This window comes from Dunckerocampus dactyliophorus, chromosome 1 (assembly GCF_027744805.1).
Source record: "Dunckerocampus dactyliophorus isolate RoL2022-P2 chromosome 1, RoL_Ddac_1.1, whole genome shotgun sequence".
NCBI lineage: Eukaryota > Metazoa > Chordata > Actinopteri > Syngnathiformes > Syngnathidae > Dunckerocampus > Dunckerocampus dactyliophorus.
Genome location: NC_072819.1, coordinates 24643985 through 24662584, shown reverse-complemented (window position 1 = coordinate 24662584; position 18600 = coordinate 24643985). Strand labels below are relative to the sequence as shown.

At 40.0% G+C, this 18600-nt stretch overlaps 1 protein-coding gene across 4 annotated transcripts in view; it reads right to left on the bottom strand.

The window, feature by feature from the left end:
* spen (spen family transcriptional repressor) overlaps positions 1 to 9894 on the bottom strand; it is a 36440-nt gene extending 26546 nt beyond the window's left edge. The window contains exons 1-2 of one of the 4 annotated variants that reach the window (XM_054776573.1): positions 9471 to 9894; positions 5247 to 5567 (exon numbers count right to left, since the gene is read on the bottom strand). In XM_054776573.1, coding sequence (XP_054632548.1) covers positions 5247 to 5567; positions 9471 to 9553 — 404 coding nt within the window. In that variant the 5' untranslated portion in view covers positions 9554 to 9894. The other 3 variants (XM_054776581.1, XM_054776601.1, XM_054776591.1) reach the window with 3 other exon arrangements.
* Between the last annotated feature and the right edge of the window lie 8706 nt (positions 9895 to 18600).

The following is an 18600-nucleotide window of genomic DNA, read 5'->3' as shown; positions in this document are numbered from 1 at the left end:
GGAGGTGGGGCTACTAGTGAGTGGATACAGTGTGCTAGCAGCAAGTTAGCCTTGTGAGCCAGCAAATGCTAACATGAATGAAGGCACAAAAACGATGATTTCTAAGGCGAATGCCACAGCCTCAGTGTGGAAATATTTCAGTTTGAAACAGAATTAACAAGGTAAGCGCATGAACACTGACGAACTGATATGTCGCATTTGTTCGAAAGCAGTGACGAGGAAGAAGGGAGGGAACACGACCAACTTCTATGCACACCTGAAACACATCCATCCTTTTCAGTTTTCCAAACTGGGAAAAAAAAGACAGTTATTTCGTAATATAAACAAAGTAATGCAAAATGGTGCACACTCAGACCTTTCAATACGATTGAAAAGACAAGATTTCGGGAAATGTCAGAAATGTTTGACAGACAGTACCAATTGCATGGGAGAACGTACACATCACAAAACAGCAATTCCTGCACTGTATAACCGAGTGAAAGAAGACGTGTTGAAGGACATCAAAAACGTTTCATTTTATTCCGCCAGTGGTCCAGCTCAAAAATTACCTCCTACATTAGTTTAACAATACACTACATAACTACGTGTGCGTGTTTTATTGGGGTGTTTTTTCCCCCCTTAACAGAGACAGGGTCTATTTTTTGTTTTTGCTTATGATTGTGATTTGTATTTATTTAGAATCCATTTTATTTTCACAGATTTTTTTTTGGTTACTTTTTTGTTTGTTTAATTCATTTAAAAGCTCTTGACATTCCAATTACAATGTTAAATACTCTTGAGAAATTAAAGTTTATTGCTTTTGATACAATGTACTCTCATTATTATGCTACATCAGGGGTCTCAAACTCAATTTACCTGGGGGCCGCTGGAGATAGGGTCTGGTTGTGGCTGGGCCACATGAAGTATTGGGAGCAATGGTACAAAAGAATGAGGATGTTTTAGCAACATAAGTGTAAAAAGGATTTTAGTTTCAGTGTCTGAAAAACAGGAAAGCTATTTTAAACTCAACTTTAAATCTCATGTCTCTCAAGTAGATCAATGATATAAAGGATCATCCATCCATCCATCCATTTTCTATACCACTTCTTCCTCATTAGGGTCGCGGGGGTATGCTGGAGCCTATCCCAGCTGACTTCGGGCGACAGGCGGGGTAGACCCTGGACTGGTCGCCAGCCAATCGCAGGGCATATAAAGGATCATATCAAAAAGAAATATTTTTTATAGCATTTACACTACTCCTCCATGTTTAGTCATGGGCCGCAAAATACGCGAGTTTAAGGCTCCTGTGTTATATAATTAATGAAAAAATGGTCTCAAAAAATTTTAGCAATAATATCGATTATCCACAATAATTTGTAGGACAATTATAGTCCAGCAAAATTTGTTGTCGTGACAAGCCTACCATTGACTAATATTTAAATTTGTTTGATGATCTGAAAAATTTAAGTGCAACACACATGCACAAAAAAAAAAAAAAAGAAATCAGGAAGGGGGCAAACATTTTTTCACACCACTGTATAGCTTTTTATTTACGCACACATTGTCCACAATTAGTTCGAAAACAATTTAAAATATAAAAAAGGTTTCACTGCACTCTGTTTTGATAAACATGCATTGGAATCGCCTGTCTGCCCTGTTGGCACTTGCGCATGTGTGTTGATGCGCACTTTGTTTCTTATTATCGAGAGAATGAAAAATTGTCGGTAAAATGTGTAGTCAATTGACAACAGCGTGTCACAGTCTAAGCCCATCTATGCCAGCGTGTGTGATTGCTCACGTTTCAATCTCACTCGACTTTCTCTCTGGTGGCAGTTAGCTAGCTTGTTTTTTACCCATTGGGAGAGCTACAAGTGGCTATCACGTTCATAGGATACACTAGTTGTGTGTCGAAGTTGTTCAACATAAACAGGTAGTGCGTCCAGCTTTAAGATATCACAGGGGTCTCCAACAGGTAGCTCGGGAGCCAGCAGTAGCTCACCAGCTGATGTTGAGGAGTTCACCTAAGAATATCTGCTTCACCTCTTTAATATTTTTCTAAGGGACGCTCCAATAGATCGGCCACCGATTGGTATCAGGCAGTTTCCGTAAAAAACATGTGATCGGCATATGTCAATAAATGCCTTTCAAAGCCAATCACAAAAACTGATCCCCATGCGGCGGCGACATTCGAGATTCAAGATTCAAGTCATGATAACACAGACATGACATGAATGTGCATGTGTGCTGTGTCACGTAGGGTTAACAACACCCACATTGACCCAATAAGGAACGCACTTTGTCCCGTATTTCCGCGATAATCAATACGAGTCTGTAAAACCTCCAGTGGTTTCAGCTTGACAGCTTGCCACAGTTACGCCAAATCGATGCCAGTGTGTTTGGTCACTCCCTTGTCAAACCTATTGGTGTTCGATTTCTCTTGCATCTTTCCACACAAACTTATCCTCGCTGTCCGCAGCTATGCGCCTATCTTCTCGTATTCGGATTCCAAATGTGACTGTTTACCACAGTGACATTTTGTTTTTAAAACAAGCAAGCTATGCAGTTAGTTTGGAGCTCGTTTTTCTCCCACGGGGAAGTGGATATTACGTCCATCAGGTATGTACTAACATTATCAAGTGTCTATTGGTGTCATTATACTATATGTCTTGTCCTCCAAACACTATTTGTGTGTTGTTTAATGACCATTACCTATGGGGCAGGGGCCCTTGGAATTGTCTAATGGGGGCCCTGGCCAAAAGCAGCCAATCGCAGGACACATATAGACAACCATTTATGCTCACATTCATACCTATGGACAATTTAGGGTCGCCAATTAACCTAACATGCTTGTTTTTGGAATGCGAGAGGAAACCGGAGTACCCAGAGAAAATCCATGCACGCACAGGGAGAACATGCAAACTCCACACAGAGATTCGAACCCAGGTCTTCCCGATCTCCTGACTGCAGCGCATTTGTTTTAATGCATTTAATTTACGTTGACTGTCACAGATAAATGATTTATATTATGCAAGTCATAACTGACATGTTTTATTTCTGTATGTTCAGTTTTCAAAGAAAAGGCTCGAAAATAGAACTCAACAAAAGTCTTCATTGAGAGCCTGTTATCTGGCTGCTGACCTAGAATGCAGAGACCAGAGAGAGGCCAACACTGATAGTGAAAGACTCCCCTTCCCCTTGTACCCACCTCCCAACCACACCTCTTACGATTGTTGCACAACTATATGGCAAAAGTTAAAATATTCAATCCTTGAATTAATTAATTATTTATATTTCCATTATTTCTTATGTGACATTTGGATTTTATGGGATTTAATGCAATAAAAAAATAAAAGTATTGTTTGCCCTCAGAGGCTTCACTACAACCTGCTTGTTTTTAAAAAGAAAAAGCAACATGTTTCATGGCTGGAATTTGAAGATATTTAGGATACTAATTCTATGAATTGTTAGCGCCAGCATATCGGGTTTAAAAGCAAAAAAATAAAAGTGTGGTGGTGGTAGAAGTGGTACAGTATCACCATTAGCATTTTGACGGAATAGTAACCACAACAACATCATAAAGTAAAGAGAGATGCGAGTAGGAACTGGTGGTCAGGTAAGGAAAGTTGAGGAAAAAGGAAAACAATACAAGGTAAAAGGAACAGATGTGCAAATAGACACATAATAACATCATGTACCAGCTAGTACAGTTAGTGGGGGGAAATAAAGAGTCAGGAGCTGCAATCTAGGGGGTTAGAGAGGACAGCTAAAATACACAGGGCAGGACATACCAACCTTTTGAGAGAGTGGTAACTTGACCTATAATTCCAAATACAATACAGGGAGAACTTTGTGAGCAAAAAAAAAATGGGCAAAATGCTGAGTGGAGGAGGGTGGTAAAAATGCCACAAGGTTTGTATTTAAAAAAAATGTAATCCTTGTCTTCTGGGCAGGAAACTTTAGATGAGGTGGATTGTCTTTCTACACTGAAATGCGGGTATGTTGGATGCTGGAAATAGTTAAATTGAGTCCACATATCCATCTAAGATTGCAAAAATAACATCCAGGAGTCCGTCGTGTAGCACTATTGATTTTCACTTTAGATTCTCGCCTTGTCTCTTTGTCAGGAAACTTCCACAAACGAGAGGAATTCCTTATTGCACATGCAGTCATATTTGGTGAAATGGTGTCGATCAATGGTAATCCATCTTCTTGCATTTTGCCACGCAGCAATGCAGTGAGTAGAAAATGTGTGGTGGAGTTTCTGTCCATGCTTTTCCTTTGTAAACACAAGTCAGTCCAAATATGACCAAAGTCCATGAGAAATACAGTTCACCAGGAAAACAGTTATGATTCTGTCATTGTATCCAAGACTTATAGTTCCACACAACGGAAAGTTGGAGGTATTCCACAGGCATGAGGTAGGTTATCTCCAGTCAGCATTTTTGTATCATCCAAACATTGTCCTTATCAGTCCTTGACAAAAATTCTTGAAAAGGCAGGAAAAAAAATAATCTCGCTCACATGTTTTTTGTAGTCCCTGAGAGATCTCCCAGCTCTCAAATTGTAATGCCCTGATTTCAGACACAATTCCAAATAAAAGTAATTAAAAAAAAAAAAGATACCAAGAAAGCAAACCATACCTTTGGCAGGATAGAATATCCTTTAGTGTTTCTTGACAGTGTTAATCCAAAAGTGGGGATCAAACTCCCAAGTAGGTTATCCGCATGATTCCAGTGTACATAACTGAAAAATTACTAATCCAAATATGTATAATGTGTGCTTGTTTGTTTCAATGTATGGGAAAAAAGTGTGATATAATCCACCAGGTCAGCCACGTAACTCCAGATTAGGGGAGGAATCCCAGGGATGGTGGCTGGACCACTCTCTCTTTAGCTGTTTCTCCCTATACTCTAATAATCTTCAACAATCCTGGGAATTTTTTCAATGTCCAATCTTTTCCCCCTGTAATTTCCACAAATGATATATCCAGCGGACAGAGTTGCTTCTACTCACAAATATCTCCCCATCAGCAATTTACTCTTTTGGTGATTGGATGTACTAAGTATAATAACTCAATGTCTACCTTTAAGTATGCTTCCAGGACTTTAGAGGGGATCCCTATAAGATTTCATGCTTGAGTATTGACTTTTTTTCTCCTCTTTAACCCCCAAACAAGTAAATGAACATGTTGGAAAGATGCTTGGAGGTGAGGTGTTTTACTACAAAGCACGGTTCCCACTGCCTTCAGAGAAACTTTGTCCACTTACCCGTCTAGTCTCCGTTCATAGCGTCCATCTCTGCTGTGGAGCGACGTGGGGGTGCCATACACTCCCCCCCCTGCCGCCCGTGTGAACCCTGATACATCACGGCCACGAGAACCTAAGGACAGACTATCGTCCAGCCCCCTCGCGGCACTAGGAATGGTGCCCGGCTCATTATAATCAGTGCGCAGGTCTCTCTCTCCCATCTTGTTGATTGCATTGTGAGCTTTCTGAGCACTTTTAATGTCCACAAAATCCACAAAGGCTGCAACTCCGCCCTCTGAACCCCGTTTAGGCAGGACTTTGACACTCTCTACGCGTCCATATCTGCAGAGAAAACATTGGAAACAAGCCAATGAGTAATGTGTAACAATGTGTAACAGAATACATTTTTTATAGATATCCTAAATCAAGCGTTTTCAAAGTGAAATAGACATTGATCAGAAGAATTAAAATAATTTACCGATATAAGCCCCACACAACGGCCACTTCCGGTTTACTCCAAGTAGAGATACAGATACAGATAATTTAGATGGGTGAACAGATACAGATAGCGGTGTACTCGCTCGGTTTTTAGATGTGTGACAAGATCGGCACCTGTTGTTGGACAGTGACAATTAATTTCAACAGGGCGGGACACATCCATGTCGAGGAATACGCTTATACACTCCTGATCAAAACTTTTAAGACCAGTTGAAAAATTTCCATTTCCATTTTGCACTGTTGGATCTTAAAGGGATAGTTCAGATTTTTTAACATGAAGTTGTATGACATCCCCATCACCAGTGTAGTCCACCAACAGGGACTCACCCCCCACTTGGTCTCCTAAGTCCAGTTCTGGTTGGATTTTGGTGATGAAGAACGTAGTTCCAAGTAGTTGCCGGGGTTTCACAAGTAAGGAGTTTGGCTTCTCAAAACATTATGCGTTCAAGATGTAATACATTTGCATCACAAAAATGCCTAAGCGAAAAAAATCAGACTTCACAAACCGCTTGGTTTTATATTTGTCTCCTGCCGTATCCCTGCGCACTGTCGCCTCAAATCAAATGTTCAAAAAAAGGACTCAGTAATGAGTAGCTGTGCCATTCTTGTTAATCACCTCAAAAATTGGGTTAGCCATGCTTGATGCCCATGTTTCCAGGAGGCTAGTGGGAATGTTGCTCCAAGTGGTGAAGATGGCTTCACTGTGCCATGTGGAGAAATTCTCAGGTGGGATCTCGTCATGCCAGTAACATTGGAAACCATTAGGATCATCAAGGTTACATTTGTTTCTCATCAGTGGATAAAACTTTCTTCCACCTTTCAATGTCCCATGTTTGGTGCTCTCATGCAAATTCCATTCATCCATCTATTTTCTATGCCGCTTATCCTCACTAGGGTCGCTGGTATGCTGGAGCCTACCCCAGCTGATTTTGGGCGAGAGGCGGGGTACACCCTGGACTGTTCGCCAGCCAATCAGCCAATCACACATATAAACAAACAACCATTTACACTCACATTAAAATCTATGGGCAATCTATAGTCGCCAATTAACCTAACGTGCATGTTTTCGGAATGCGGAAGAAAACCCACGCACGCACAAGGAGAACATGCAAATTCCAAACGGGCAATTTTGTGCCGTTGAAGGAGACAAGGTCTCTGAAGATGTTTTTTGTTCTTAACGCCCTTCTCTCGCAGATACCGTCCTATGGCTATTGGACTGCACTCAGCACTAGTAACAACCTTCATTTGGGCGGAGGATCATCCTGTGTCTTGACGGACAGCCAACTGGATCATTCAGCTCAGGGCCGGAGACATCTTTTTGGGGTCTACCACTTGACTTTTTTGTTCCATAACCCTCAGGATCTATGAAGAAGTTTAAAATGATTGGCTTACTGCGTCCAACCTCAGCAGCAATGGCGCACCGCGAGAGGCCTTGCTTGCACAGCTCAACAATCCAACCGTGTTCAAAGAGAGAAAGCTTTTTTGCCTTTGCCATCAAGAGATCATGACGGCGTGAATACCTGAGAAGAAAATGACATTAAATCCACATTTTTGCAAAGATTTTAGCTTTTAAAGGCTATGGTCTTAAACGTTTAATCAGCTAACGAACAGCCTATTTCACCTTAATGGTTGTCTGCAATAAATTGTTTATTCAAACATTTTTTTGTCTCACTCCCGTTTCTTCTTTTTGCATTTTGAAGCTCTACTTAGAACCTCCTTAGATCCAACAGTGCAAAATGTAAATAATTATTGCAATATTTCAACTGGTCTTAAAATTTTGATCAGTTTTGATCAGGTGTATACACAGGCAGTACCTGGCCTCACAGCTGTGAAGCGGGAAAATTGCCGTAACGACTGATTTCTCGTTTACATGTCAGTGACATTTATATAGAACGTTAACCGGGGACAAACAGTAAAAACAATTTGTCTCTTATAGGCATTGAGAAGGGACTTGTGTTTAACTAAATTAGACAATTACACACTGTGCTTTTGCTGTTATGCTATTTATGTAGTAGCCATCCTACATACATGCCCTGTGGTGGAACTGTCATTCTGATCAGCATTTAACAATCCGAACTACTACTGAGGCAAATTGACCTGAAGATGGCATTTTGTTATATTGGAAAATGAGAATGAAACTACAAATGCATTTGACAACCATTATGTATCTCACCTGATATCTTCAAGATTTTCTTATGCATTGCATGTACTGTATATAAAATTACACTTACAATGAAGTGCTCTACCTAGTCTGCAACTGGTCCATTAAAGCTTAAGACAAAATTTGGCATCAAAGTTGAAATAGGAGAAGCTATTTTTGCACTGTGTCAAGATGTCAACAGCATTTGCCCACGTTCCAAACAGCACAGTGACCTGTGCTTTGTACACCAATGCATACAAATGAAGGAACAATATGAGGCAAATGACTACATAAATGCAATGGGATACAATAAGCTATTTGGTTATGGTGTCATTGTAGATTGTTTTCCATTGATGAAAGACAATCATTTATCTAACAAATCTGCTGCATTCCAAAGCCTACTATCACTTTACAAAGCCCACCCCTCCCATGCCAATACATTTGTGGGATGCAAGCCCCCAATACTGCACACAGCCTTCGACGCCATTTTACAAATGCTCCTCTCACTTGCTTACTCATTCTGCCTTCCCCCATCACATCATACACTGGGCAGTCATGCACCTGCATGCATGCTCGCTGCCTCCGCTCCCTCTGGATTTAACCTCTGCAGCCAAAGAGGCAGATTTGTCCACCTCCGCCATTGCAACAACAAGCACGTCATGATGTAAATACATAATAAGCCTGCAAGAGGACACGTTGGAGGCAATGTGCTTCATATACCAAGCAGGATTTTATTTATTGATACTGTGCATGTTGTGCAATGGAGGCAGACGTGTTACGGTTTTATTAGGCGTGCATGATTTATGCTGGTCATTTAGCAGTGGGGCTGATATGGCGACGCCTCCAAGCAGGGAAACGGTAGACCGTGGCTGTGATGGTTTGAGCAGTCTGGTGCTGGGAACATATGGACGGGGAGGCGAGCTGTTATTTCCTTGACAGCCTTGAAGCAAACGCTTGCAGACAACCGCAAGTCAAGAAAAAAAATGCCTCGATACAACACAACAGTCTAACCTGACACCATGCGGTCTGTGCGATTCAGAAAGAAAAAAATACATAACGGCTGTGTATTCATTAGGACAAAAAGTGTTCAGGAGTTGCAACGAGTCCTGCTGCAGTGCAATCACATCCAGCTTGAAAAAAACAAACATTGCGACTGCGCGATGCCTGCCACATTTCACTAACCTGTGTTGTGTGTCTAATAAATCCTGCAATACAACACTAGCTACACCTCAGGCGCTCTCATTGGACACAATTCAGTAAGTGAATATAATAATCGTGCATGCCGCCACATTATTTACAATGCCATTCCTGAAATGAAATGCAAAGTTGCAACAAGGAAGTTGTTTGTTTTATTTGTGCACCCTTGTTTTAGGTCAACCAGGTGGACAGGTAGGCTGCACATGGAAGTAAACCTATATGCTGCATATTAGTTTGCACAAGTAGCTAAGCAGCAACACAACGATGAAGGTGATGGGAAGCTGGCAGATGCGCAGATGCAAACTACCTGCTTTTCCTAATATTTGACACAATCGTAAAAGAGAGAGAGACAAGAGGAGATGCTGGTCATGCAAAACCCACAAAAAACAGTCAATCGCCTTTCTACTCACCGCTTGAAGTGCTCAATGATCTTCTCCTCTCGCACATTTTCGGGTAAATTTCCCACCCATAAATGTCTGGTTTCCCGAACCATACTGCGCACTCCTGTTCCACGATCATACAGATCACTTCTGCTCTGTCAGTTTATTCCAATGCAAAAAAGAGTAAAAATGTCAGTGACTGGTCGCTGTATCCCAATGTAGATCATTAGGTTGCCCCCTGCCTTGCACACGCTGTTTGACACTCTTCACTGTTTTAAAGCGCGACCTTGCACCTCGTGAACGCGCTCCGGGCCGTTCCCGTGACGAGGCGCGTCCCTGACACTATGCGACCTTTGAGCGTGCAAGAGAAAGAAAGCATGGAGCTTCCTAAAAAGATGCAGCAACTTTGGTTTGTAACGACTTGGGCACATCGCGCAGGCGTGGCTTTGTTGGCGTGTGCGCGCGTGTGTGTGTGTGTGTGTGTGTGTGTGAGAACTTCTTTTTTTTCCCAACTCTTCCTGCCTACCGATGAGATCACACGCTAGTGCGCATGCGTGAGAAAAGCCCTGCTGCTCTGATATCTGAGACCACATTTGACGGATACAGGAGGATCCCATCATTGCTCTGCCTATACCAAAGTGATGTGCTCATACATTAAAGTTTTCATATTCCACTATATTATACAATTTGACATTTTACCTGTATACATACAAATATGGAAATAATCATTGGTATTACATCATTATGTAACAATCAGGAGCATACTGTCAAGCGATTCAATGTTATGAGGCTTGATTTAACCTCATAAGCACTGCGCCATGTTTCTCGAAAATGACATATCTACAAGAAGTTATGTTGTTTCATTGCATCTACAAGGTCTGCATGGATGAACTTTGTATCGCAATTACTTAAGATGTAACATTGTACAGTTATGCAATTGGCAGTGATGTGCAGTCAGGGGAGGCAAGTGAGGCATGATGAAAAATAAAAACACAAATAATGATAACATAAAATAAATATTATTTGTCCAGTGAACTATATTCTAAATGTATTTTCTTTATGATTCCAATCATTTTAACATTTTCTTAAGTACAAATTTCTGAATTTGCAAATTCCCTGTTTCAAGACAGGGAGGAAACCTTGTGCAGGGAGCGTCTATTCCGAGCTTCGTGGAAAAAACCCTGCCTACCGAGTGCACATGGGTTTCATCATGTTGTCTGCCAATTTCTGTTTGTCAGCATGTCGGCAATGTTGCAGAAACATTTATTATACACCATGACTTCCTACAGCTTGTGTAATGCCTTTAATGTAAATGTGACATCATTATTCTTGCTAATTGGACAATAAAATACATAGAAATGTCATACGGGAGTCACTTGCAGTACTGACTTCATCCTGTTAGAGCACAAGATGTTAAAGTTTTAAAAATGTCCTCACTACCCATGAAGCTTACTGCACATCAATGGCAATTGATGTGGGACGCAATGATGCAATCAAAATGGGACAGTCATTTGGCTTTTTGTCCACTGAGTTTTAGCGGTACAGCCTAGGTTCCCAATGTGGGGTACACATACCACTAGGGCTGTACAGATTGCCGTAGGGCACATGTGTCAAACTCGTGCCCTGGAGGGCCGAGACGCTGCAGGTTTTCTCTCCAACCAGTTTCTTCAGCAGGTGATTTAATTGATGAGCTCCTTCCCTCAAACTGAAGGTGTTGATCATTAAAATCACCTGCTTTAGTGACTGGCTGGAAAGAAAACCTGCAGTGTCTCGGCCCTCCATGGCACGAGTTTGACACCCCTGCCATAGGGGTTACGTGAATAAGAATTAAAAACGCCTTCACTACATTAGTGCTAGAGATTTACGTAATGCGCCTGAACGCCTGATTTAAACAGCCACAGCAGGTATTAGTACAGTGCAGAAAAGCGGTGACAGCATGAAGTTCATTGTTCTGTGTGTGTTAGATGAACAAGTAAGTTAGTTTGACGATGATGTTGTGCATTAAAAGTGTTTAATTTTTAAGATTTTTCAAGATCATTTATATTGTGTGTTAAATGAGCTGGTTTTCTTACATGGTGTTGTTACGAATTAGTCTGTTTTCTGTGCTGTAGGAGCCTTTCATTTGTTTGTTGACTGGATGCCTCACTATGTTAGAAAGCCCCCAATTTTGCACGAGTAAGTACATTTACGCTTTCACAAATAATGTGTCTTCTACAGGCGTTGCGTTCACTTTGTTTGGAGGTCCTTGAGCGCACCATATGTGATGCAGATTAAGACTTACGTGTATGACTTTCTCTGCCGCAGCACAGACAGGACGTGTATTTTCTATTCTTCCTTTCACCTCGTCCTTGTTCACAAATGTTCATGCTTTGCATAAATGTACAGAGGTGAGCTTTAATAATGTTAGCTCTGTGCTGCTGTGCAGTTTTGCTTGGTACATAATCTAATGTTATATGTGGTCATATTTCAGTTTGGCTCAGTAATAATCCTCGTATTGAATTACCTTCCTTATTGGTTTCTGTAATTTATGTGCCTTTGTTTTACTAATTATTTATAATGATTACATTTATGTGTAACATTAGTTGCATTTTACTGATTATTTCCATGTTGTCGCAGACCAAAGCACAGCAAAAGCATAAAGATCACGGTTCACCACATCTTACCACATCTTGTTCTTATAAATAAAGTCACCAAACAGAATACAAACCTGCCAGGAGAGATCTTACCTCTCTAAAACCCTCTCCATTTAGTTTAGTAGCCTATGTGTGCAGTTGAAAAATGATTTTTGAAACATGATTTTTTTAATATAATGTTATAATATATAATATATTTAATAATATATCATTCTCATATGTTCCAGCATACCCCAGTTCCAGCATACGGATTTAGCAAAACAAAAGAACAGCACTATTCTACTGCCGGACAAGCAGTGCTGGCACACATGAGACCACAAATCTTCTGAGTGACTCACATTTTCGCAAGAGTCCCACTCCTCTCGTATAGAGGATCTTCAATGAGCATTAACATATTGCTTCCGATTTAATGTATGACTTTATTTAGGACGGGAAAAGTCATTTGGCGAAATTAAAATGTGAAGGGATGGCAGAGCCTTGACATAATATACAAATTAAGATCTATAGTGAAGGGAGTTTAGCACCACCAGTCCAGATTTCTATTCCATAATCATGAAAAGAACAATATCTAATATGTTGATGTTCTCTAAACTTTTTAGATTGAAAAAGGTGAAAGAAATAACTCTGTCCGACATCAGCATCATATACAGTATTTTATGATCTGTCCTTTGTCTGCCTTTCCCTGTGTTCGGTCTAACTTAACTTGAGTTTCACTTTAACCTGTTCTATGCTTTTAGAGCTAATAAGTAACAAGCAATCAAGCATGTGAGCATAGTACAAAGATAGCAGATGGCTATTGATAAGCACTGTTGGGAAGTAAATAAATACACTTTTAAAATTACATTTAATCTTGTTAGTGTAACACATCATATTATAAATGGAATATTAATGTTCCAGGGTCTACCCCACCTCTCGCCCAAAGTCAGCTGCGATATGGTCCAGCATACCCCCGCAACCCTAATGAGGATAAGCGGCATAGAAAATGGATGGATGGATGTATTGCTATGTGCATGCGTGTCTGTTTTCCTCATCTCTCACCTCCAAACAGGCAGGAAGAGGATTCACTCTGGGCATTGGTTTCAGCACCTTGGCACGTTTGTTTCATAGAACAACGGCATTAACGGAGTGTGCCCTTTTGTCAGTCTCTTTGTCTCAGTGGGTGGAGACGGAACCGATTGCATACTGTACATACAGAGTGCAGAAGAGTGGAACATAGTACAAATTGTTATAGTAGATTGCAATATATTGTGATCTATTTTTTATATTTTTTTCATTGTACTTGTCGTAAAAGTAATTGTGAAAATCTTGTCTCGTCTCGTAGACCAAATCTTGTGTACGAGTATCTTGTGACATCCCTACTGACAACACATTCTAAGTCCTCCTGGCAGACATGAGGACTTACTACTAGATTTTCATTTAAAATGATCAAGATGGTTGATGCAAGAAATACATCAAGTTGCAGACATGCATGTGTGGAACCATGAAGAAAAACTGCATTCATGATATGACTGAAAAAGTGTGGCATGAGATTTCCAACATGCCAAAACCAAGAAAAGTTCAAATTCAAATGACACTTTTCATTTTTATCTAATTGTCCAATGTTAATATCACTGTCAAAATTGAATATTAAACATATAGTAGAGCTACAGTACAGGCCAAAAGTTTGGACACACCTTCTCATTCAATGCATTTTCTTTATTTTCATGACTATTTACATTGTAGATTCTCAAAACTTTGAATGAACACATGTGGAATTATGTACTTAACAAAAAAACTGTGAAATAACTCTAAATATGTCTTATATTTTAGGCATATTTTTTTTCTTATAATTATGTTTGATAGCACTGCAAACCCTTTGTGTTCTCTCAATGAGCTCAATGAGGTAGTCACCTGAAATGGTTTTCACTTCAAAGGCGTGCTTTGTCAGGGTTACTTAATGGAATTTCTTTCCTTATTAATGGGGTTGGGACCATGGGGTTGTATTGTGTGTGTCCAAACTTTTGGCCTGTACTGTATATGCTGCTTTATATTGTAAATTATTTCATGGTAATGATAATAGCAATGGTTTAGTTTACTTCCAACATACTTTTAAGCAAGTTACATTCAAGAACATCACATGCAGTTCAACATGTCATAAAATGAGTAGGAAGAAGCAGAGCTTATTTAATTCTACCCATTCTCCAAGTCTCAGTCATGACTGATACGTCTGTTCCCTTCCTGTGTTTAATATCTTACTGCGTGACAATCTTATAACAGGGGAAGAAAACACAATACAGAATGTGCAATAATGGATAGATCGCTTATTGCTTAATAATGTATAGTTTTACTCAACATGTCTTCCTTGGTTAGGCACTGCATAGGGTGGGTGCGCTACAGCACATATTCCAACCTCTTCCTGCTCCAACTGAGCAAGCCACGCTCCACGTAACACACACGCACAAACATTTGTTTTGTTTGCTGTCAGCTAATAATAACAATTTGGCAAAGTTTAGCGACAAACTTTAGCTTTCATTGACTGTCAGCCTATAATGACCACACAATGACTTTAAATTGCCGGCTGCTTCTATGAGACTACTTTAGTGTATGTGCACAAGACGGACATGTACATGTATAATAGACAGCGGTGAGTGGAAGCTATGAACGCCATTCATTATATTCAGGTCAAATTAAATTTGAACTTTGAATTGTGACAAATAAATGTTTATTTGTTTAGTATGTTCTTTTAAACCACTGCTGCTAACAACGTAACCACTGGTGGTGTTCTTATATTTTTTAGTTGAAAAAAAAAGGTTTGGAGTTGAAGCAGGGCAGCACCTTAATGTAGTTTTTCCCTGAAGTCATATTTCTCATTTCTTATTGAAAATAATTGTTGTACATTATCAGGGAGCAGGTTGTTGTTTGCTTTGTGCATGATTTCGGCTGTGTGAGAGTGTACCAGATCAGCGAATTTCAATATTTTTGTATATTTTTAGAAGGTTTGTATGTTCTCTATAACCGACAATACTACCCTTTTGCGGTGTGGTTAGTGAATGATGTGTGTTTTTCCAATTATTTCCCCAATGTTATGTTTGTTTTAAAAAATATGTATTGTTCCTCTCATCAAAACAGTATAAAAGATCATGGATAAATAATTATTCAGTTGTTACTGCACACAGCAAAGGATACAAAAGTCTGATTTAAAAAAATGTGGCATATTGTTTCACCTATGACAAGTATGTCATGCAAAAGAAAAAAAAAACTTTTCTGGTCCTCAGTAAAATATATCTAGTTCATAAGACGTACACATAGGGGTTTGACGTTCAGCTGCAGTGTTACTATTTTAAGATTTAGTATCAAGGCAGGACTGAGGGGGACTGTTCTGTCGTAACAAGGCCATTTGCGCATGTGCACAGCCAGCCAATCAGATGAGGAAAAGAGAACAATGTAGAAGGCTGAAAGCAGACGAGGAAGAAGGACTGGACATTTTGGTGCATAGCTCACCGTGTTTGGGACGTATTTGGAATGTCCTCCCCTCTGCCGAATCCGTCCGGTGGTGGAACTGTTTCCAATGATAAAATCCAATAAACCTCTGGGAGTACAATTTCAAATATTGGTGGACAAAACTAAGGTGGATTATCACGGAAGCGACCGTCACTGTTAATTCCACACGGAATTGCGGGGTTGATATGTATTAAAAACCGCTCCCATGGAATAACGCGTGAATGTTAAGACATAATGGCGACGCCTAAACATGGATGTAATCTAATGTGGATGGTCGTCACGATAATGGACTGTATGTAACATCTCGTCAACGTGAACAAAGCCCTACTCATATGTGTGCAATGCATTCCGAAAATGTAATGAATTAATGGTGAAGCAAGGCAGTCTTTCGCCATTTTGTTATTTTCATACATTGCTAAAGCGTCGTCAGCCATTTTACCTTGTCTATCCGTGGTCCGTGGATAGACACCAGCAGTTTTTTATATGTCCGATGTTAAACTCGAAGTAATGTCATTCTTAACTAGATACGTTGTCGATTTCTATTTAGCAAATTACAGTGAAAATAATAATAATAATAATATAAAAAACAGGTAGGGTTGCCATTTTGCCGTGATGCCAGGTGGTGATTTAATGACAGTGTCATTGGCAGGTGTTTACCTACATGTTTTCAAAATGGCTGCCATGGAAATCCTGGTATGTTGAGCTTTGTGTTATGAAATATAACAATTTAATCAGACTTGAATGTCAGTTTTTTTTTAATTAGCTATACTGTACTCTGCTTATTTTATTGTTGAAAGGAAAGGGAAATTACATCCTTAAGATGCATTTATGTCATCTCAGCAAATATTGAGGTCATTCAAAACAGCTGGGAGCCCACAGCTTAAGCCTCATTGTACTTCGCACATCCTCTATTGAAAAGTTTCACTTCTTGCACACACACACACAGGTTACATAATCACAATGTTTTAATAAGAATATTTATGACTGCTGCAGGTATCTCCAGCAAGCATTTAACCCCCCAGTAAATAAGGATTACTACACTGAAACTTTAGCAATGGATGGCAACAGTAACCCTAAAGACATGGGTATTGACATGGCCCACAAGTTCAGTTCAAAACTTGGGAGCGACATTGTGGCAGCAGATTCCTAAAACACAAGAGTGCTGTTATATAAAGGATATTTGACTAGTGTTTTGGCAGTAGGTCCTTAAACAGTAAAGTACTCCCGTCAGAAGATCTTTGACAAGCATTTTTGTAGTAGGTCCTTAAAAACAGCAGCGGAACGGTCTTCTCGTAACAAAGCAGTGATTCTCAACTATGGGCCGCGAGCGCCCCCTAGAGGTCTGCCAAAAATATGGTTTGCACTGTGGTCAGCGAGACGCTCAGGTGTAAATGCACCTTCCCACCACTTATGGAAGTTATGCGTCAGACAATTAACTCCTCCCATTCACAACTACGTTTTGTCTGAATCTGGATTTTCTATTGTGGCCACAACTAAAACCATCGCCCGAAACAGACTCAGAGCCACACAGGAGGCAACTAGTTTGCCCTTCCCCCATTCAACCCAGGCTGCATCTTATCATATCCGAGAAGCAGGCCCAAGTGTCTCCTTAAGATGAGAACATGAAAGGGAATTGTAGCATTTGAGTCATGACTGTTATTGTTCATTTGTCACACATATGATGAGCAGGCACGTGCACAGACATTCTGGGAGGCAGGTGCTCAAGCCAGAAAAAAGGACACCCATCGTGAAAATTATTCATAAAACTAATAACTGTTTGTTTGTTTGTTTGTTTTAAGACACATCAGTGTTAGGGCTGGTATTCAGAACTGCATGAGGAGCAGGAGATGGGGGAGCCCAGTGGTGGTTTGTGAGCACCACCGAGCAGGTCAGGGAAGAATTCCCACACAAACTTAAATAAAAGCCCCGTCAGATATCAAAACATATTTGGGGGGAATTGATGACAGAGAAAGTCATTTTTATTTTTAATGAATGAAAAACGGCTCCAGCAGAAAGGGCACAAGGGCAGGTGCTTGAGCACCACTAGGAGTCTGTCTGTGCACATGCCTGATGAGCAACTTCTGGCTCTGATGAGCAAAAATAGAAACTATTGAAGAAAGTTTTCCATTTTATTTTGAAGATTCTGACATTCAGATCATAAATTTCTCTGTACCAGGAAAGCTATACAAAGAATGCTCTCTGCAGACTGAAATCTGAGTAAAAGTACACCTCTCAAGTTGAACAGAGATGCCTTGACATACATGGTTAAAGTCCTGCATATTTATGTTTACCCATGCTACAAATAGTGGGCCGTTAATCAAGTTGACGTACACCTGTTTCAAGGAAAGTATGTAAGTGCTGTTTGCAAGTCAGAAGTCTTCATCATGCATTGCATGTTCCGTGTAGCAATGAGCTCAATATAAAGTTGTCTGGTATAGTTCTCCTCCATCTTGGAGTCTGTCTATTCATTGTGTCCCATGTCCATTGCCATACTATCAATAAGGCTGTATTTTCATTTGCATTTTACTTCAATGTTATTGAGTTTATTTTGAAAAAAAAACGTATTATTTTGAATTAATCACCACATAATTGTACAGGTATTCATCATGGGCCTTCTCATCAGTTTGCTATAAGTCCCTCCTTTTTGTTGCAGTAGATCTGTATTTATATTTGTGTTAATCAGCCTGACTTGAGCCTTGTTCTTTCAGAACCTTGAATTGATAGCCGTGTCGGCATGTTGTTGTATGTGCAGGTTTCCAAATGATAAATATCTTTGTGGTGAGTACATGGTTTCATGCCATTTGAGGTTTACGGTAGGCCTGTAAAATCGTAAGTAGATCAGATATTTAATACAAATGAAATCAATAGTAAGATAACCAATTCGGTGTTAAATTTTTAATGAAAAGGTTGGGTCTCGAGGTCAAAAAGGTTAAGAACCTTTTTGCAGTAGGCCCTTCAAAAAAGCACCTTGCTCCTGTCTTATGTGTAAGTTTTTGTTTTAATTTTGAAAAAAGCTTACATTTTATGTTGCCTCTTCAGGGCTCATC